Source organism: Salvelinus sp. IW2-2015, linkage group LG17 (assembly GCF_002910315.2).
Source record: "Salvelinus sp. IW2-2015 linkage group LG17, ASM291031v2, whole genome shotgun sequence".
Lineage (NCBI taxonomy): Eukaryota > Metazoa > Chordata > Actinopteri > Salmoniformes > Salmonidae > Salvelinus > Salvelinus sp. IW2-2015.
Genome location: NC_036857.1, coordinates 27593712 through 27616757, shown reverse-complemented (window position 1 = coordinate 27616757; position 23046 = coordinate 27593712). Strand labels below are relative to the sequence as shown.

Here is a 23046-nt window from a genome sequence, read left to right as displayed (position 1 = left end):
ATTAGCTAGCTAGCTCACTAATTAGCTAGCTAGCTCACTAACTTTAGCTAGCTTAGCTCACTAACTTTAGCTAGCTAGCTCACTAACTTTAGCTAGCTATGCTCACTAACTTCAGCTATAATTTTTGCTTCAATCACACTAGATCTAAATCAAATGATGAAACCAGCAGCCAAACGATTGAAGACCGATATTCTGACATTTCTTCAGCGCAATGAGTTTTTATCAGTCAGTATAGCAATGTAACGTTATCTGTCAGTTTACATAGCAAACTCCCTACTTATCACACTGACACAGTATGAACAGCTCTACAGGCTTCACTGTCATGATGCACAGTCAGTACACAACACTATGCTCATCATATCTTAGCAGGATCAGATGGTGACAGGCCAGGTGATTTTACAGTACATTATAACAATCAGTGAATGGATACAAAGTCCATCTTGAGTTGATGGTGACAGGGTGTCCTCATCAGGGTCAGACGGTGACAGGGTGTCTCATCAGGGTCAGATGGTGACAGGGTGTCTCATCAGGGTCAGACGGTGACAGGGTGTCTCATTCAGGGTCAGACGGTGACAGGGTGTCTCATCAGCGGTCAGACGGTGACAGGGTGTCTCATCAGGGTCAGACGGTGACAGGGTGTCTCATCAGGGTCAGACGGTGACAGGGTGTCTCATCAGGTCAGACGGTGACAGGGTGTCTCATCAGGGTCAGACGGTGACAGGGTGTCTCATCAGGGCAGACGGTGACAGGGTGTCTCATCAGGGTCAGACGGTGACAGGGTGTCTCATCAGGGTCAGACGGTGACAGGGTGTCTCATCAGGGTCAGACGGTGACAGGGTGTCTCATCAGGGTCAGACGGTGACGGGTGTCTCATCAGGGTCAGACGGTGACAGGGTGTCTCATCAGGGTCAGACGGTGACAGGGTGTCTCATCAGGGTCAGACGGTGACAGGGTGTCTCATCAGGGTCAGACGTGACAGGGTGTCTCATCAGGGTCAGACGGTGACAGGGTGTCTCATCAGGGTCAGACGTGACAGGTGTCTCATCAGGTCAGGTAGATGGTGACAGGGTGTCTCATCAGGGTCAGACGGTGACAGGGTGTCTCATCAGGGTCAGACGTGACAGGGTGTCTCATCAGGGTCAGATGGTGACAGGTGTCTCATCAGGGTCAGATGGTGACAGGGTGTCTCATCAGGGTCAGCGGTGACAGGGTGTTCATCAGGTAGACGGTGACAGGGGTTCATCAGGGTCAGACGGTGACAGGGTGTCTCATCAGGGTCAGACAGTGACAGGGTGTCTCATCAGGGTCAGACGGTGACAGGGTGCTCATCAGGGTCAGACGGTGACAGGGTGTCTCATCAGGGTCAGATGGTGACAGGGTGTCTCATCAGGGTCAGGGTCAGACGGTGACAGGGTGTCTCATCAGGGTCCAGGGTCAGATGGTGACAGGGTGTCTCATCAGGTCAGACGTGACAGGGTGTCTCATCAGCGTCAGACGGTGACAGGGGTCTCATCAGGGTCAGACGGTGACAGGGTGTCTCATCAGGGTCAGACGGTGACAGGGTGTCTCATCAGGGTCAGACGGTGACAGGGTGTCTCATCAGCGTCAGACGGTGACAGGGTGTCTCATCAGCGTCAGACGGTGACAGGGTGTCTCATCAGCGTCAGACGTGACAGGGGTTCTCATCAGGGTCAGACGGTGACAGGGTGTCTCATCGCGGTCAGACGGTGACAGGGTGTCTCATCAGGTCAGACGGTGACAGGGGTGTCTCATCAGCGTCAGACGGTGACAGGGGTCTCATCAGGGTCAGACGGTGACAGGGTGTCTCATCAGGGTCAGACGGTGACAGGGGTCTCATCAGGGTCAGACGGTGACAGGGTGTCTCATCAGGGTCAGACGGTGACAGGGTGTCTCATCAGGGTCAGACGGTGACAGGGTGTCTCTATCAGCCTCAGACGGTGACAGGGGTCTCATCAGGGTCAGACGGTGACAGGGTGTCTCATCAGGGTCAGACGGTGACAGGGTGTCTCATCAGGGTCAGACGGTGACAGGGTGTCTCATCAGGTCAGACGGTGACAGGTGTCTTCAGGGTCAGACGGTGACAGGGTTGTCTCATCAGGGTCAGACGGTGACAGGGTGTCTCTCAGTCAGAGGTGACAGGTGTCTCATCAGGTCAGGGTCAGATGGTGACAGGTGGTCTCATCAGGGTCAGGTCAGATGACAGGTGTCGTCAGTCAGGTCAGAGGTGACAGGGTGTCTCATCAGGGTCAGGGTCAGATGGTGACAGGGTGTCTCATCAGGGTCAGGGTCAGATGGTGACAGGGTGTCTCATCAGGGTCAGACGGTGACAGGGTGTCTCATCAGGGTCAGACGGTGACAGGGTGTCTCATCAGGGTCAGATGGTGACAGGGTGTCTCATCAGGGTCAGACGGTGACAGGGTGTCTCATCAGGGTCAGACGGTGACAGGGGTCTCATCAGGGTCAGACGGTGACAGGGTGTCTCATCAGGGTCAGACGGTGACAGGGTGTCTCATCAGGGTCAGACGGTGACAGGGGGTCTCATCAGGGTCAGACGGGACAGGGTGTCTCATCAGGGTCAGACGGTGACAGGGTGTCTCATCAGCGTCAGACGGGTGACAGGGTGTCTCATCAGCGTCAGACGGTGACAGGGGTCTCATCAGCGTCAGACGGTGACAGGGGTCTCATCAGCGTCAGACGGTGACAGGGGTCTCATCAGCGTCAGACGGTGACAGGGTCCATCAGGGTCAGACCGGTGACAGGGTGTCTCATCAGGTCAGACGGTGACAGGGTGCTCCATCAGGTCAGACGGTGACAGGGGTGTCTCATCAGGGTCAGACGGTGACAGGGTGGCTCATCAGGGTCAGACGGTGACAGGGTGTCTCATCAGGGTCAGACGGTGACAGGGGTCTCATCAGGGTCAGACGGTGACAGGGTGTCTCATCAGGGTCAGACGGTGACAGGGTTCTCATCAGGGTCAGACGGTGACAGGGTGTCTCATCAGGGTCAGACGGTGACAGGTGTCTCATCAGGGGTCAGACGGTGACAGGGGTCTCATCAGGGTCAGACGGTGACAGGGTGTCTCGTCAGGGTCAGACGGTGACAGGGTGTCTCGTCAGGGTCAGACGGTGACAGGTGTCTCGTCAGGGTCAGACGTGACAGGGTGTCTCGTCAGGTCAGACGTGACAGGGGTCTCATCAGGTCAGATGGTGACAGGGTGTCTCATCAGGGTCAGATGGTGACAGGGGTCTCATCAGGGTCAGGGTCAGATGGTGACAGGGGGTTCTCATCAGGGTCAGGACGGTGACAGGGTGTCTCATCAGGGTCAGACGGTGACAGGGTGTCTCATCAGGGTCAGACGGTGACAGGGGTCTCATCAGGGTCAGACGTGACAGGGGCTCATCAGGCAGATGGTGACAGGGGTCTCATCGGGTCAGGGTAGATGGTGACAGGGTGCTCATCAGGGTCAGACGGTGACAGGGGTCTCATCAGGTCAGACGTGACAGGGGTCTCATCAGGGTCAGATGTGACAAGGGGTCTCATCAGGTCAGACGTGACAGGTGTCTCATCAGGTCAGACGGTGACAGGGTGTCTCATCAGGGTCAGACGGTGACAGGGGTCTCATCAGGGTCAGACGGTGACAGTGTGTCTTGTCAGGGTCAGATGGTGACAGGGTGTCTCATCAGGGTCAGACAGCCAGGGAAGACTAGTCTGTCAGCACAGAGGTGAACCTTTGCAGATACACTTTATTCTCTCTGTGCATCAAACACTGGACAAGCAAGAAGCTTCAACGATGTAGACTATTTTAAGGCAGTCTGACAAAACCTCTAAAGTTGATTTCCAAACTGTATCAAGGTTGATAGAGGCTTTTCCCGATGACAAAAAACATGTAACACAAAAATGTGAGGAAGACCTGGGAGACGCTATTGATGATGAATGGATACAGATATGTTAGAATGCCCAGTCATGTTCATATAATCTCAGACACAAATGACTGCAGTTTAAGACCATCCATAGAACGTTCTATATTGCCAGTGAAACTGAATATCATGCACTCAAATGTAATTCGTCTGCTGGAGTGTAAAACACAAATTGGGACATATGTGCATATGTTGAGGTCTTGTGAAGGCTGGCTGAATTCTGGTAGAGAAGTATGTTCTTTTATCTCAGCATGTCTACAGATTCTCCCGTCTCCCTGTTTTTGATTGCTTGAAATGTTGATACTGGAGACTTATCAGAAGAAACTGTGTAAACAAGCATTTATAGTGGCTAAAGAATGCATTGCCATTAATTGGAAGGTTGGTTATCCTCCCACAATGGACGGCATAAATGTCAAGTTATGTATCAGTAGATTTGATTTATTCCAAGACTAAGGGTATAGTGTGCAACTTCATAAGGTCTGGATGCCTTACATGGAATACTGTATGACAAAAGGAGTCTGTATTGAAAACATACCCACGTCAGGAGAGATACCTATTTATGCAATCCCTAGCTGCTGGCTGCTCAGTCTTGACCCTGGGGTTCTGTTGGGACTGTTGTTCATCATCTCCTGGCCTTGCCTAACACACCTGAAACCAATGAGGAATGTTTCACTAAGATCCTAAAGCTGAGTTGGTGTTGTTGGTTGGGGCGCTACAGGGCCGTGGACCCCTAGGGGCAGGACGGGGTGACCCAGCTCTATTGTATGCAAAGTAAAAAGAGCTCTACAGTACTATTAGCCCTATGATATGAATTATATGGAGGATGGACTGTTTGTGTGGTTAATGTGTAGGTGTGTTTTTAATTAAAAACTTAGTTTTTCAAACCTTTCCCTTGAGACAAAAAAGAAAATAAAAAAAGATGGGAAGGCAGTTGTGCTGGGGGAGAGTTGAGGTATTGACTCGGGCAGGCGGATCGGGCTGGCTGAAATTTGATAGAGGACGTCTTAATAAAGACAATCGAAAGAATTGATACTTTATTTGTAAGAGTTGTTCATTTGTTTAGGTTATTGGTTAAAGGTGCTTAGCTAGCTAGCTCACTAACTTTAGCTAGCTAGCTCACTAACTTTAGCTAGCTAGCTCACTAACTTTAGCTAGCTAGCTCACTAACTTCAGCTATAATTTTTGCTTCAATCACACTAGATCTAAATCAAATGATGAAACCAGCAGCCAAACGATTGAAGACCGATATTCTGACATTTCTTCAGCGCAATGAGTTTTTATCAGTCAGTATAGCAATGTAACGTTATCTGTCAGTTTACATAGCAAACTCCCTACTTATCACACTGACACAGTATGAACAGCTCTACAGGCTTCACTGTCATGATGCACAGTCAGTACACAACACTATGCTCATCATATCTTAGCAGGATCAGATGGTGACAGGCCAGGTGATTTTACAGTACATTATAACAATCAGTGAATGGATACAAAGTTCCATCTTGAGTTGATGGTGACAGGGTGTTCATCAGTCACGGTCAGGGGTCCAGGGTCAGGTGACAGGGTGTCTCATCAGGGGGCAACGGCAGGGTGTCGATCAGAGGTCAGATGGCAGGGTGTCTTCAGGGTCAGACGTAGGGCCTCAGCGGACGGTTGACAGGGGGTCTCATCAGGTGTCAGACGGTGACAGGGTGGTCTCATCAGGGTCAGACGCTGCAGGGTGTCTCATCAAGGTCAGACGGTGACAGGTGTCCTCTCGAGTGGCAGGTCTGGTCAGACGGGTGACAGGGTGGTCTCATCAGCGTCAGCGGTGACAGGTCTCTGTCAGAGGTGGGTCTCATCAGGGGTCAGACGGTGACAGGGTGTCCTCATAGGGTCAGACGGTCAGGGTGTCTGCATCAGCGTAGAGGCGGCCATCAGGCAGAACGGTGACGTGTCTGCATCAGGGTCAGACGGTGACAGGGGTCTCATCAGGTCAGACGGTTGACAGGAGTGTTCTCAGCAGACGTCACGACCTTGCACAGAGCCCGATTGTGCCTCTCCTCAGGAGCGTAACAGAGACCACCCGGTGACTCAGTTGCACCGTGTCTCATCAGGCGTTGCAGCCACTGATGTATGGGACACCAGGGTGTCTCCCAGTCATAACTATTGCCGTCCATCAGGTGGTCCAGACGTGCTGACAAGACGCGTAACTCCTGATTTGTTTTGGTCTCTATCTGAGTGTGTGATGTGTAGTAGAGACAGGCCAGGGCAACCGGTCCGTTGACAGCTGACCCTGAGTGAGTGTCTCATCAGGCGTCCAGACGGTGAAACAACTTTTACGGTGTCTCAGATCTTTCCAGGGTCTAGACAGGCTGACCAGGTGGTGTCTCCTGAATCCCCCTAGAGTGGAGATCCCAGTGTCAAATTGGTGAACAGGGTGTCTCATTGCTGCAAGTCAGACGGTGACAGAGGATGTATCTCATCAGGGTTCAGACGGCTGACAGTGACCCTGTGCTCATCAGGGTGCAAAAGATGTGACAGGCGTGTCTGCCACTCAGGTCAGATGTGGACAGGGTCTCATCAGGCCGTGCGAGGGAACGAGGCCTGACCTAAGATAGATCGCTCCATCCACGGGTCGAGACACCGGTTGCACATGGACCCGTTGTCATGCAGAATCACGACGCCTGCCCATCATGACGGTGACCAGTGCGAGTGTCCCTCAGCGCGTGTCAGAGCACACCTTGATGACAGTGGAGGTGTGTCATCAAAGCCCCCCTCACAGACTGGTGACAGGTCAAGGCGTCTCATCAGGGTCCAGACGTGACAGAGTGTACTCATCAGGGTCAGATAATCTGTAGACAGCCCTGATGAGGAGTTCCCATCTAGGGTCAGCGGTTTCAAGACAGTGTGACAGTGTCTTCATCAGGGTCAGGCTCAGCATGGTGACAGGGGTGTTCTTCATCAGGGGTCAGCCGTGGACAGGGTGTCTCATCAGCGTCAGAGGGCGTGAACAGGGGATCTCATTCAGGGTCAGAACGGTGACAGGTGCTGAATGCTCTTGTCCATCCAGGGTCGAGACAACGTGTGACCCAGACGTTGCGTCTCGAAACCTCAGGGTCAGACGGTGACAGGGTGTCTCATCAGGGTCAGACGTCCTTTGAGCAGGATGTGCGTACTCATCCGAAGCGTCAGACCCCTTTGGCGAACAGCGGTGTGGGTCTTTATCAGCGTTCAGACGCTGGACCAGGGGCCCTCATCAGGTCAGGGACTGGTGAACCCCGCCCTGAGTAGTCGTCATCCAAGGCTCAGACGTGACAGGTTCTCATCAGGTCCCGCACGGTGTCGGACAGGAGCCTCCTGCATCAGCGTCCAGACGTGACTAGGAACCGGGTCTCAAATTCAGGGAGTCAGACAGGTGACAGGGTTGTCTCACTCAGGGTCAGACGGTGACAGGGGTCTCCATCAGTCGGATCAACCCAGGTGACAGTCTGGGATGTCTCCATCCTGAACACGCGGTGTCAGGATCAAGGTGAACAGGGCACCCCCCCACCATCACCCTATGAGACACCCTTCACCCAGCGGAACCCTTGGTGTACTTCATCGAGGATGCAGACCCTGGCACCGGTGCCTAGGGTGACAGCCGACGAAGCGAACTGTCCCTCTATCGATGCCACTGCGATGACGGAAGGTGACAGGCCCGAACACACCCTGCACGTGCCGAACCCGACCACCACCCCTGCAGTCCGTACTAGGGATCCCCAAGTAACCCGACACCCTGGCCAAATGACCAGCGGTTCTCCTCTCACTCGATGAAGTAGACCCTTCCAACGTCCCTGAACCCCAAAGGTAAACTTGATCAGGGTGTCTCATCCAGAGTCAGACGCGTGACAGCCGGCTGTCCATCAATCAGCGGATATCAGATGGTGACAGGCCGGTGTTGACCTATATCAATGGTCAGCGTGAATGGTACAGAAATGTCTCCATCTAGTAGACGTGATGTGAACAGGGTCTCTCAGGCCCCGTCAGACTGGTGACAGGGGTGTCCTCATCAGGGTCAACAGATGTGACAGGGTGTCTCAGCAGGTCAGGCGTCAAAGATGGTGACAGGGTGTCTCATCAGGGTCAGGGTCAGATAGCGTGACAGGGTGTCCTCATCAGCGACCCGGTCTTCAGAAGCGCGTCCCAAAACCGCCCATGGTGACAGAACCCCCGCACCGTGGTGTCCCTCGGAATACAGGGTCAGGGTCAGAAAGGAAAGATTAGGCTGACAGTGGTCTGATCTCATCACGGTCTATACGTCTTGACCCATGCAGTGAGTAGCTACTCATTCAGGGTCAGACCCGTGTGTTCATACACCAGGTTCTGGAGTGTCCTCATCAGCCTGGTACAGTAGTGGTGAACAGACAACGTGTCTCATCAGGGTAACCCCCTGGGACCTGTGGTGACAAGCGGCCGCGTGTCTCTAGTGCAAAGGGGGTCAGACGGTGACCAAAGCGGGGTCTCCCTCCCCATCCGAAGCCTTCCGCAGATCAACGTCCTGAGCGAAGAGGAGACCGCACCCCGCCTGGTGTCTCATCAGCGGTCAGACGGTGACAGGGTGTCTCATCAGGGTCCAGACGGTGACAGGGGGTCTCATCAGCGGTCAGACGGTGACAGGCGGGACAAACACCGAAGACTTCGTGCATCCCAGGAGACTACTACGATATGACAGGTGTCCAAGCGTACAGACACCGGTGATCCACGGGTCTTGTAATCGTTTGACCTCGATCAGCTGGATGACAGACCACGTGGTTCGACAGCCGTCTTGGGTCTCCTGATACACCGGCTGATCGATCGGGACCCCTCATTCACGACGTTCTGACGCTGATGAGAGTACCGAACCACCGGTGTCACCGGCTGGCTCTCCTGACGCTGGAATTAACCCCTGTTCACCGGTCGACCCCCTCTAGGCTGTCAGACCGGTGACCACAGGCGTCTCATCAGCGTCAGACGGAGACGTGACAGAGCAGGAGTCTACATCAGCGGTCAGACGGTGACAGGGTGTCTCAATCAGGGTCAGACGGTGACAGGGTGTCTCATCAGGGTCAGACGGTGACAGGGTGTCTCATCAGGGTCAGACGGTGACAGGGTGTCTCATCAGGGTCAGACGGTACAGGGTGTCTCATCAGGTCAGACGGTGACAGGGTGTCTCAGTCAGGTCAGACGGTGACAGGGTGTCTCATCAGGGTCAGACGGTGACAGGGTGTCTCATCAGGGTCAGACGGTGACAGGTGTCTCATCAGGGTCAAGACGGTGACAGGTGTCTCATCAGGGTCAGACGGTGACAGGGGTCTCATCAGGGTCAGACGTGACAGGGTGTCTCTCAGGGTCAGACGGTGACAGGTGTCTCATCAGGGTCAGACGGTGACAGGGTGTCTCGTCAGGGTCAGACGGTGACAGGTGTCTCGTCAGGTCAGACGGTGACAGGGGTCTCATCAGGGTCAGAGGTGACAGGGTGGTCTCATCAGGGTCAGATGGTGACAGGGGGTCTTCATCAGGGTCAGGGTCAGATTCGGTGACAGGGTGTCTCATCAGGGTCAGACGTGACAGGTGTCTCATCAGGGTCAGACGGTGACAGGGTGTCTCATCAGGTCAGACGGTGACAGGGGTCTCATTCAGGGTCAGACGGTGACAGGGTCTCATCAGGGTCAGATGGTGACAGGCGGGTTCTCATCAGGTCAGTCAGAGGTGACAGGGTGTCTCATCAGGGTCAGACGGTGACAGGGGTCTCATCAGGGTCAGACGTGGACAAGGGGTCTCATCAGGGTCAGACGGTGACAGGCTGTCTCATCAGGGTCAGACGGTGACAGGGGGTCTCATCAGGGTCAGACGGTGACAGTGTGTCTTGTCAGGGTCAGATGGTGACAGGGTGTCTCATCAGGGTCAGACAGCCAGGGAAGACTAGTCTGTCAGCACAGAGGTGAACCTTTGCAGATACACTTTATTCTCTCTGTGCATCAAACACTGGACAAGCAAGAAGCTTCAACGATGTAGACTATTTTAAGGCAGTCTGACAAACCTCTAAAGTTGATTTCCAAACTGTATCAAGGGTTGATAGAGGCTTTTCCCGATGACAKAAAACATGTAACACAAAAATGTGAGGAAGACCTGGGAGACGCTATTGATGATGAATGGATACAGATATGTTAGAATGCCCAGTCATGTTCATATAATCTCAGACACAAATGACTGCAGTTTAAGACCATCCATAGAACGTTCTATATGCCAGTGAAACTGAATATCATGCACTCAAATGTAATTCGTCTGCTGGAGGTGTAAAACACAAATTGGGACATATGTGCATATGTTGAGGTCTTGTGAAGGCTGGCTGAATTCTGGTAGAGAAGTATGTTCTTTTATCMCAGCATGTCTACAGATTCTCCCGTCTCCCTGTTTTTGATTGCTTGGAAATGTTGATACTGGAGACTTATCAGAAGAAACTGTGTAACCAAGCATTTATAGTGGCTAAGAAATGCATTGCCATTAATTGGAAGGTTGGTTATCCTCCCACAATGGACGGCATAAATGTCAAGTTATGTATCAGTAGATTTGATTTATTCCAAGACTAAGGGTATAGTGTGCAACTTTCATAAGGTCTGGATGCCTTACATGGAATACTGTATGACAAAAGGAGTCTGTATTGAAAACATACCCACGTCAGGAGAGATACCTATTTATGCAATCCCTAGCTGCTGGGCTGCTCAGTCTTGACCCTGGGGTTCTGTTGGACTGTTGTTCATCACTCTGGCCTTGGCCTAACACACCTGAAACCAATGAGGAATGTTTCACTAAGATCCTAAAGCTGAGTTTTATTTTATTTTATTTTTTTTACCGTTATTTTACCAGGTAAGTTGACTGAGAACACGTTCTCATTTGCAGCAACGACCTGGGGAATAGTTACAGGGGAGAGGGGGATGAATGAGCCAATTGTAAACTGTGTTGGTGTGTTGGGTTGGGGCGCTACAGGGCCGTGGACCCCTAGGGGCAGGACGGGGTGACCCAGCTCTATTGTATGCAAGTAAAAAGAGCTCTACAGTACTATTAGCCCTATGATATGAATTATATGGAGGATGGACTGTTTGTGTGTTAATGTGTAGGTGTGTTTTAATTAAAACTTTAGTTTTTCAAACKTTTCCCTTGAGACAAAAAAGAAAAMAAAAAAAAGATGGGAAGGCAGTTGTGCTGGGGAGAGTTGAGGTATTGACTCGGGCAGGCGGATCGGGCTGGCTGAAATTTGATAGAGGACGTCTTAATAAAGACAATCGAAAGAATTGATACTTTATTTGTAAGAGTTGTTCATTTGTTAGGTTATTGGTTAAAGGTGCAACACAATATTGATTATTGAATTATCATGGATCTAGTTCAGTCTTATCAATCACTTAAACATATTTAATAATGATCTCTTAGCTTGACTGTGGGCATTTTCGCTTACTTTTTGTTGTTCTAAACAGAGACGGCTAGAAGGGCCATGGGTCATATTAGATTGTGTAGAATTACAGGAAARTAGCTTTAGATGCCCCAGAAAATGGGAGAACCCCCCCGCCAAGTTATGTACCCCCCACTTCTAAAGCCAAAGTTGTGCCCCTGATTTCCATTGACATCAATGTATGACTAAGTGAAAATTGGGCGGAAGTGAAGATTCGCCCCCAAATAGCTGAATCATCTAACATTCACTCTCAACTCAGGCAAGTGTCACTACTTCCTCACTATTCTACAACACATCTGTAGGTTGCAGGGAGGAACGGTCATGTCATTAATGGGAACAGGTGACATTGAAAACTCTTTTAAAGGGATTCTCCGGTACTTTTGTAGACTTCTTAGCCAGTAGTTCTGAAAGTAGCCCTCACGAGCAAAAAGTGTTTCCCGAAAATTGCGTACTACATCACATATGTGCAGAAAACTGTATGTGCACAACTGCCATTTGTTTCGCTCTCTCTCTCACTCCGCTGTGTGTGCATCTTGCTAGCTGTCAGTCATATGGCAAGGGGCTGAAGCTCATTGGTTGAACTCGAATTGCTAGGGGGCTGGCCCACTTGGGGGAAAATGAAGGGAAAATGGCACAGCTTCCAGAAAAACAGTTGCTTTCAAACTAGGAATTTCATCAGACAGTAATTCTCCTCATAGATTATGCATGTATGAACTACACACTCACACATCCAGCCCAAAGCGGGAGATAAAAAAAAAATACTAGTCAGTCGCCAAAGTTCCGGAGCATGTCTTTAACTTCCGCTACTGTAAACAAATTGCCATTCGGGAACAATAAAGATCTATTGAATTGAACTGAAAATGTGCCCCTATCTTATTGTTCTTACCTTCACCATCCAATATGTAGTCCCGTGGGAACATGATGCCACAGCCCATGATGTCACCCTCGATACAGCGAGGACCAAACGGCTCCCCAACCCCACTACCATGGAAGATCTTCCCATCATCTGAGAAAGAGAGGGAGAGAAAGACAGAGGGAGAGATAGAAAATGAGAGAGAGAGAGGCACAGAGAGAGAAAGAGAGGGGGAGACATCTTGTCACTGTGTGAAGACTGTTGATGTAAAAAGGGCTAAATGGGATTTATTTGTTTACTGATAGCTAGATAATCCTGCTGTATTATGCTACAATCTTTTTGAACTTTCACCAAGAGGGCAACATTGTCACCTAATTGTTCTTCGCAAAAAACAAAATGTTACTAGAAACACATGAATTTCTTTTTAGGATGTCCACAAGAAAGCAAGGATCATCTAAGTAAACAGCTAGGTAAACAGCTAGGTAAACAGCTAGGTAAACAGCTAGGTAAACAGCTAGGTAAATGTGTTGCACACGATGCTCTAATATTTCCAATCTTATTCTGGATTTAGTGCCGTGCCATCTATTCAAAATGACATGGTCTACATTGCACACCGTGTACAGTGATTACCAAGGGTAAATGTTCCTCCGTCCCAATGTTCCAGGGACATGATCACTGGGACAAACAGGCCTCTACACCTACATAACACTACTTCAGTATTCTTTCAGTAAAACAAATCCAATCTCTGGTGGAAAAACAACAAAACAAGAAAGAAGTAAAGCACGCACACACACACACACACGTGTGCACACACGAGAGAAAGAGAACAATAAAAAAAGAATGAAAAACACTAAAAGGTAGCCTGCAGACATGATCCTCCACGGTGCGCTGCGCCTGGTTTCTGGTAAATATTTGTGGAGTTGTCATGGGAGCCGTCCCCGGCTCAGGATACTGTTTAAACAATCTTTATCTGAGATTGTGTGTGTGTGTGTGTGTGTGTGTGTGTGTGTGTGTGTAGGATGGGGAGGGAGATGGAGACACTATCATTAGGGCTCCCATGTGGGCCCCTGTCACAACACACACAGCAAACACTGGTTCCACGACGGGGAAAGAGAGGAGGGGGAAGATGAGAAGAAGAGAGGGGGAAGAGAGGAGAGGAGGAGGGCGGCTAAAAATAGCAGTGTGGAGCGTGGATAACGAAATGGCTCTGGCTAGAGAAGGCAAGGCTTCTGGCACCTGAGACACCAGCTCYCCAGGCCAGGAAATCTGTCTGACACCTGGCTGGAAGACAGCTGAAGACCGGAGGGACGGAGGAAAAGAGAGGTGTGAACAAGAGAACAGGGCCCCTTGGCGTTCATAATAGGAGGGTATGTATGTCTGGAAAACACAGGGGCTTCCCTGAATCACTCCCTGGCCTGGCCCAGGGAACTTTGACTCAACAACAACATCTAGAATATGTGCATGGATTTTAACACCACAGCCACTGACCTAGAAGATACATACAGTAGGTCTTCATTGTTAAAATGTGGCTATGGTGGTTGTAGGGCGTTGTAGGGTGGGGCCTGGGCTAGTTCGGCAAGGCGGTGGTGGTAGGGTAAGGTGGGGCCTGTGCCAGTGACAAAGAAGCAAGGCTGTGATGGTAAGGTAGGGCGTATGCCAGGTCTGGCTCTGTGGTGGGCCAGTGCCAGCCAGGTTAGGTAGTGCTGGTTGTTGTAGGGCAGGGCATCGTGCTGGTGTTGAGTCAGAGCGTGAGTCACTGATGAGGAGTGGCGATAGGGTCGTGCTCTGAAAGCGTAGCGCCTGCCAAGGTGACAGGGTTAATGAGGCTTGGTGAGCTGCTGCCTCACAGGCTGCTACTAACAGGGCACCACAACACGCCGCACACACACACACACACACAACAGGGTGCTGCGCCTTGGTCCGCTCAGAGCAGAGAAAATGGACCACGGCCCATCGACACAGTCAGCAACATCACACTGTGGCAACACACGGAATGGAGGTTCTCACTGTCTGTGCCAATATCGCAACAGTCAGACTTTTGATTGATGTGAGTGAAGTGATACGCTGGCAGCCACTTGCCCTCTGGAACGTGAGGAGAACATAAAAACAGATATGGCTGATTCCCAAATGGCTGACTATTCCCTTTATATGGGCCTCTGGTCAAAGGTAGTGCACAATATAGGGAATAGGGTGCGATTGGGGACGCAACCATGGTCGTGAGCTAAACAGACGACTGAGTTGATAAACCAAACATATGTACCTTTTCACAATGTTCCATCTTGGCACCCCACTGTTTTTGTGTCTGTAAAAAAAACTAAACAGCAAGAAGCCCTCTCTCAAAACTCAGTAAGGCAAAAGACACAAATTGAACAATCGGCCTTCCCTATTATTATTGCGTACATAGATAGTTTGGATACTAGTTTGTCTTGCGTGTGCATATTGTGAAGTCCTGAGTTATTGCGCTGCTGACTGTGCTGAAGGCTTGCTTGGATGGATGGATGGCTGGCTGGCGAGGATATAACTAAGAGGTTCTAARAGGCTTCTTGTTCCCTACGTAGTGCACTACTTTTGACCAGATGTAGGGAATAGGGTCACTTTTGGGACGCATCCTATGAGGTACTAGGAGTCCTGTTGATGTAGACTGAAGGAGCTGGACGGAGCCTGTATGTGAACCCAAGCATGGGAAGGCAAACCTCAGAAACAGTGTGGAAAACCACATATATCATTTTTGTCTCTAACAAATAAGATTAATGGGGAGCTGTGCTTGGGCATGCAAATTCTTGTGGAGTCTTCCACACGCCAGCCAAACCAGAGCAGGAGCCCACATATAGAACCCAAAGGGATTGACCGTGGTGCCCCAATCCATCCCTCAGTCAGAACTGGCTGTATAATCTCCAGCCCTCCTAGGGTTACATCCCAAATAGCACCCCATTCCCTTTGTAGTGCACTACTTTTGACCAGGGCCCATGAGGGTCCTGGTCAAAAGTAGTGCACTAGGAAATAGGGRGCCATTTGGGAGGCAGACTAGGAGAGCTAGCAGATTACTCTGGTCAAAAGTCGTGCACTACACTGTATAGTCATTTGGGAATAGGATGCAGGCTACCTTTTAGCCATTTCAGACACACCACACACCTTCTAAACCATCGACGATGATGGATTTAACAACGAGGTCCTTCCGACTGGCCTCTGTGTAGATAACTCTCAGCGCCCTCATGATATATTCCCTCTAGCGCTGATACAGTAGCAGACCTAGCAGCACTTGATAGCTAATCAACAGTGATAAGTCTTTAGTGATAGATAGCGGTGGGATGCCGGAGGCTTTGGGACGGCAGATGCCTGGAGACAGAGACAGCAGCAGTTGGTAACAGGGCCCGTCTTCACAAAGGGCCACAGTGAGCAGTTATACAACCGTAGCAAGATAACTGCAACTGATTCCTTGATTGGAGAAGGAGAGATCACTCCCCGAGGAATGAGATATCATCCCCCTTTCTTCCTCAGACGTTTTGCCGTTCTCTTCTTTATCGCCATGCGTGATCCTACTCTATCTGCCCTGGCCCCCTCCAGCTGAGATGGTGCCCAGAGATGCTGGGTTTGAAACTGTGTGTATCAGAGAGATGCAAAGGAAACAGCTGTGATCCATCAGCCATCTAAAACATGAGTTGGGTCAAAACCCACATACTCAGGGAATGAGCTAAGCAGTAAGCAAGACAGGCCAGTAGAGGAGAGAAAGGCAAGACAGAAAACAAGTTAGGAAGAGCACAGAGAAATGTTGACGAAGAGCACAGAGTAATGTTGACGAAGAGCACAGAGAAAATGTGATGAAGAGCACCAAGTCTCACCTGCGTGATAAGCCACTGAGCCTTGGCTCCAGCCCGGGTGTCTGTTCTTGGGGTAGTCCTAAAGACAGACACACAAGTTACAATCGCAGCTCACTCCACACATTCAAGTCCTCTCTAAAATACATAACTTTTCCCACAGGCCTGCAAAATAAACACTTGTATTGGCTTTTATGTGTTCCCACATATTTTTTTGTCCAGTGTACTCCCCTGGTTAGTCTGTCAGCCGATTAGTGTTTGTTAAGTGTACTTTTTATATTCTTGCTGATTGTAACATATCATTTTATTGCTATGTTATTAATCTGGCTGATTTATTATGTAAAGTGATGGTGTCTGATACCTACCCTCATTAAAGTTTTTCTCCCTCAAATCAAACCAGTGTTTGTTGCCACAGCGGTGCACACTAAAAGTACACATAGGAAGAGGATACATATTTTCTATACAGGTTCTCCATGCCAACAGAAACAATAAAAAAGGGCTAAGTAAGGTTTGGATAAGATCAGAGTCAGTGTGACTCACGACTCAGCGAGTTAATCAGCAGAGATGTTTTTTGTTCTCTACGCGTTTACTCATTCTCCATAAGTAGAGAGCCAACCATCCACAGCCCAAAGAGGAACACAACTCCTTTTCATTCCACATTCAAAAAAATAACATTTCTGCTGTTCATCGTCCATGTAGCAGAATTGCTAATAAATAAACCCCCGAAACATGCCACAGGTCATTATTGATTGTTGAAGCGGTTAAGAAAACGGAATACAACCCTTTACTTAAATGGACCACACTTCAGTGGAGATGAGTGTACCTACAGACACAGGCCGTGTCTGAAATCTGTCTCGCCTACTACTTACTGAAACTGCATACGGTGTATTAATCGCGCTACACATTATTTAGAATGTACTGTTTAGTAAAAACTAATGCAGCAAGCAACAAATATCAACCTACTAGGCTCATCCTACTGAGAATGCGTCATATAACGCACAATTGCGTTGATTCCCGCCYTTCGTTCATTTTGGTACAGCGCGTCCCCTCAGATGATTATCAGCTGTTGTCAAACACACAAGTCTCAGAAGACGATTCTCTTCCTCAATAATGTGCAGCGAATTCTACTAGATGAAAAGCTGCAATGAGTATGACATCCTGGCATTTAAAGCATACAAAATGTTGTCACATAATATAAAAAATAAAAAATTTGTATACCCAAAATGCGTAATACTATATTTAGAATGCAAGTACGGGTATTCGGACAAAGCCACTGTCTAGTGATCTCTACACAGGTGGGAAAGATGCCATGATGGGCCTTCAGTTGGGTCCTAATGGAGAGGCCACAGACAGCTGCTTCATCAGGTCAGTTGAGACAGAGAGAGGAAGCCATGGCGGGGTTAGTCTATCTGACAGCCTCACTGAGGGTGGAGGAGAGCTGGAAGAGCGGGAGAAGGAAGCGAGCGAGAGCAGAGGAAAGACACAGAGGACCAGGAGGAATGCAGATCCTGCTCCAAGCCATGTCTACTCTCTTTCTTTTCCCGTTTTCAACCACAAGCCCTGGAATCGCTCTGGCTGGCCCCGTCTCCAGGATGACAACGCTAAGCTTGGATTGTTTGGGGTTTTGTTCCAGTAGAGGCTATGGACCCTGGTCAAAAGTAGTACACTATATTAGGGAATAGGATGCCATGTAGGACGGAGGCTCTGAGGGTGAAAGCCAAAAGGTTCACTGGGCTCATTGAATCTGTTCATCTAATTCATGTGGACTGTAAGTGATGGATTTACAGTCAAGTCACAGTGAAACCACAGACCTGTGTCTTAGCACAGTAATACCCCTRAGTTTAATTCCAAAACCAGTCTGCCAGCTACCATGTTGTTTTCTGACTGGTATGTTTTCTGACATATTATGGTACTTGAGCAATCATTTTTATTGATTTAAAAAAAATATTTAACTAGACAAGTCAGTTAAGAACAAATTCTTGTTTACACAATGACTGCCTACCGGGGAACAGTGGGTTAACTGCCTTGTTCAGGGGCAGAATGACAGATTTTTACTTTGTCAGCTCGGGGATTCGATCTAGCAACTTTTCGGTTACTGGTCCAACGCTCTAACCACTAGGCTACCTGCCGCCCTCCTTAAAGCAGCAGTAACTTCATTCAAAGCMTATAGTTTGTTCACACACAAACACATCGTCAACGGTCTCCCTCGGACGGTATAAATCTGCATAAAAGTTTATTCTGTTAACCCCGGAACCTCGGTCTAGTACTTCACCATGAACCGCAATGTTCTGCAGAAGCCATTAGTCAAAAACTAAGCTGCTTCCAAGAACAACAAAGAGTAGCGTTCTGTCTGTCCAGACCTCTATCTGATCCTCAGGGGCTTTATCAGTGGCATTGGAGCTAGCCTGCATTTCCACACTGTGACAGAGTCAACAAGCTGGAGCTGCAGAGATGCTGGCCTTCCCTGGCCGGGCCCTGTTGGATTCATGGAGGCAGATACTCATCTCTCTTCTGAGTCCCCCGGCTATAAATATCACCACAGGGATTACTGTAGGAGAAGCCAGGTGAGCGTGTGTTTGTGTGTGTGCCCACAACCCCTCAGAGAGAGACACAGAGAGAGAGAGGGGGAGGGTAAGGGTAAGGAGTGGTGGTGATGCAGGTTTGTTTGTGTAACCCCTTGTCATCGTGTAAAAACCACCATCGTGAAATACCAGGGCAAAGAGATGGAGATCAGAGATCAGCACTTGATGGGAATGAATAGAACAACAGCCTGTGTGCGTGTGTGTGCCCTGTCTATTATATTGCTGCTACAGTAAACCAGATAGACAGAGGCCTTGGCTTTCGCGCTCAGGTRCTTTGTTCAGCCAGATAGAGTCAACATGTTAAAAGGCTCTGGTTCTGCATCAGGGAGCATTCCAAAGGCAGTGAGGACACAGAGACACAGCCACAGGGATAGGTCAGGCCATAGTAAACACACACACATTAACCTGACCTGGCTGGACCTACAGTATGTGGTACACCAACAATAACCATGCCAAACAAAGAAGGACAGTCTCGCTTGTGCAGGTGAAAGATAATTTAAAGCAACAAAAATAATTCTACAAGGAGCTGTTACAACTGCAGGAGAAGAGCTTCAAAAGTTTCACATACGGAAAAAATGAAAAAATGTGTGTGTGTTAAAAATGGCCAAATAATGTATTTTTCCAGCATTGGAACACTGCTGCCAGGACTTGCTTCCATTCAGCCACAAGAGTATTAGTGAYGTTGGGCACTGATGTTAGGCCTGGCTCGCAGTCGGAGCTCCAATTCATCCCAAAGGTTTTTGATGGGGTTGAGGTCAGGGCTCTGTGCAGGCCAGTTAAGTTCATCCACACTGATCTCGACAAACAATTTCTGTATGGACCCCGCTTTGTGCATGGGGGCATTGTCATGCTGAAACAGGAAAGGGCCTTCCCCAAACTGTTGCCACAAAGTTGGAAGCACAGAATTGTCTAGAATATCATTGTATGCTGTAGCGTTAAGATTTCCCTTCACTGGAACTAAGGGGCCTAGCCCGAACCATGAAAAATAGGCCCAGATCCTTAATCCTCCTCCAACAAACTTTACTTTGCATTGGGGCAGGTAGCATTCTCCTGGCATCCGCAAAACACAGATTCGTCCGTAGGACTGTCAGATGACGTACAGTTTTTGTGCTGACGTTGAATCCAGAGGCAGTTTTGAACTCGGTTGGGAGTGTTGCAACTGAGGACAGACAATTTTTATGCGCTACGTGCTTCATCCCTCGGCGGTCCCGTTCTGTGAGCTTGTGTGGCTGAGCCATTGTTGCTCCTAGACGTTTCCACTTCGCAATAACAGCACTTACAGTTGACCGGGGCAGCTCTAGCAGGACAGAAATTTGATGAACTGACTTGTTGGAAAGGTGGCATCCTATGGCAGTGCCACATTGAAAGTCACTGAGCTCTTCAGTAAGGTAATTCTAATGTCAATGTTTGTCTATGGAGATTGCATGGCGGTGTACTCAACTTTATAAACCTGTCAGCTACAGGTGTGGCTGAAATAGCTAAATCCACCATGTTAAAGGGGTGTCCACATACCTTTGTATACATACTGTATGCGTGAAATGCTTGATAGTGTGTGTGAGCTAAAGAGAGAAGTCTTGGGGACCTGAATATTGACTGGTTTTCATCAAGCTGTCCGCTCAAGAGGAAGCTTCTCARTGTAACCAGTGCCTGTAATCTGGRTCAGGTTATTAATCAACCTACCAGGGTGTTTACAAYCACWACAGGAACAAGATCATCCACATGTATCAATCACATTTTTACTAGTACCGTAGAACATTGTTCTAAAGCTGTATCTGTACCCATTGGATGCAGTGATCACYARATAGTGGCTATGTCCAGGAAAGCCAAAGTTACAACAGCTGGGCCTAAAATAGTYTATAAGAGATCATACAAAAGATTTTGCTGTGACTCTTATGTGGATGATGTTAAAAATATTTGTTGGTCTGATGTGATTAATGAGGAGCATCCAGACGCTGCACTTGATGAATTTATGAAATWGCTTTTTCCAATTATTGATAAACATGCACCTGTTATGAAATGGATTGTTAAGGCTCCATGGATTGATGAGGAATTTAAAAACTGTATGGTTGAAATAGATGGGGCAAAAGGAGTGGCTAATAAGTCTGGCTGCACATCTGACTGGCTGACTTACTGCAAATTGAGAAATGATGTGACTAAACTCAAACAAAAGAAGAAACTGTATTATGAAGCCAAGACCAATGACATGAAGAATAGTAGAAAGAGGAGGAAGGGAAGCGCTACTAAGGTACACTATAGTATATTTTGGTAGATAGAAGGTGCTCTTTGGTAAAAGGGGTAAATTGGTCATCAAAAAGAAAGGAGGACTAATTAGTTCTGAAATATCACATTTACATACGTATTCAGACCCTTTACTTAGTACTTTGTTGAAGCACCTTTGGCAGCAATTACAGCCTCTAGTCTTCTTGGGTATGACGCTACAAGCTTGGCACACCTGTATTTGTGGAATTTCTCCCATTCTCTGCAGATCCTCTCAATCTCTATCAGGTTGGATGGGGAGCGTCGCTGCACAGCTATTTTCAGGTTTCTCCAAAGATGTTCCACCGGGTCCTGGCTCTGGCTGGGCCACTCAAGGACATTCAGAGACTTGTCCCTCCTGCATTGTCTTGACTGTGTGCGGTGGGTCGTTGTCCTGTTGGAAGGTGAATCTTTGCCCCAGTCTGAGGTCCTGAGCGCTCTGGAGCAGGTTTTCATCAAGGATCTTTCTGTACTTTGCTCTGTTCATCTTTCCCTCGATCCTGACTCGTCTCGCAGTCCCTGCCCCTGAAAATCATCCCCACAGCAWGATGCTGCCACCACCATGCTTCACCATAGGGATGGTGCCAGGTTTCCTCCAGATTCAGGCCAAAGAGTTCAGTCTTGGTTTCATCAGACCAGAGAATCTTGTTGTGCTGTCATGTTTGTTTTACGGAGGAGAGGCTTCCATCTTGCGCCACTACCATAAAGGCCTAATTGGTGGAGCAATGCAGAGATGGTTGTCCTTCTGGAAGGTTCTTCCATCTCCACAGAGGAACTCTGGAGCTCTGTCAGAGTGACCATCGGGTTCTTGGTCACCTCCCTGTCCAAGGCCCTTCTCCCCTGATTGCTCAGTTTGGCCTGGCGGTCAGCTCTAGGAAGAGTCTTGGTGATTCCAAACTTKTTCCATTTAAGAATGATGGAGGCCACTGTGTTCTTGGGGACCTTCAATGCTGCAGACATTTTTTGGTACCTTTCCACAGATCTGTGCCTCAACACAATCCAGTCTCGGAGCTCGACAGACAATTCCTTCGAACTCATGGCTTGGTTTTTGTTCTGACATGCACTGTCAACTGTGGGACCTTATATAGACAGGTCTGTGCCTTTCCAAATCATGTCCAATCAATTGATTTGACCACAGATGGACTCCAATCAAGTTGTAGAAACATTTCAAGGATGATCAATGGAAACAGGATGCACCTGAGCTCAATTTCAAGTCTCATAGCACATGGTCTGAATACTTAGGCATTTCGGTTTTTAGCTTTTTATAAATTAGCTAAATTTCCAAAAACCTATTTTCACTTTTTCATTATGGGGTTTTATGTGTAGATTGATGAGGAAAAAATATAATTTAATCAATTTTAAAATAAAGCTGTAACATAACAAAATGTGGAAAAAGTCAAGAGGTCTGAATAATTTCCAAATGCACTGTATGTATATGGTGTGTATAGACAGTATGGTAATAGAAKATGTGTGTACAGCAGTAGGTATACAGGATAAGCCCTGACTAGAATACAGTACATACCACAGGAGGCTGCTGAGGGGAGGATGGCTCATAATAATTGCCGAAATGGAGCAAATGGAATAGCATCAAACACATGGAAACTGTGTGTTTGATGTACACTGAACAAATATATGAACACAACATGTAAAACGATGTTTCATCAGCTGCAATAAAAGATCCCAGGAATATTCCATATGTACAAAAAGCTTATTTCTCTCAAATTCCATGCACAAGTTTGTTTACATTCCTGTTAGTGAGCATTTTGCCAAGATAATCCAGCCCCCGGACAGCTGATGAAACTGTGGGTTTGCACAATCAAAGAATTTCTGCACAAACTGTCAGAAACCGTCTCAGGGAAGCTCATCTGGGTTCACGTCGTCCTCACCAAGGTCTTGACCTGACTGCAGTTCGGTGTCGTAACCGACTTCAGTGGGAAAATGCTCTCCTTTGATGGCCACTGGCACACTGGAGAAGTGGGCTCTTTATGGATAAATCCTAGTTCCAACTGTACTGGGCAGATTTCAACCGTGTGGGCGAGCGGTTTGCTGATGTCAACGTTGAGAACAGAGTGCCACATGGTGGCGGTGGGGTTATGGTATGGGCAGGCATACGCTATGGACAACAAACACAATTGCATTTTATCGATGGCAATTTAAA

The 23046-nt window shown here is 48.6% G+C and overlaps 1 protein-coding gene across 7 annotated transcripts in view; it reads right to left on the bottom strand.

The window, feature by feature from the left end:
• Positions 1–23046, bottom strand: part of spryd3 (SPRY domain containing 3) — a 90993-nt gene that overhangs the window by 6806 nt on the left and 61141 nt on the right. For all 7 annotated transcript variants that reach the window (XM_024006358.2, XM_024006360.2, XM_024006362.2 and 4 more), the window contains 2 exons: positions 16075–16132; positions 12269–12388 (listed from right to left, as the gene is read on the bottom strand). In XM_024006358.2, coding sequence (XP_023862126.1) covers positions 12269–12388; positions 16075–16132 — 178 coding nt within the window. The remainder of the gene's footprint in view (positions 1–12268; positions 12389–16074; positions 16133–23046) is intronic.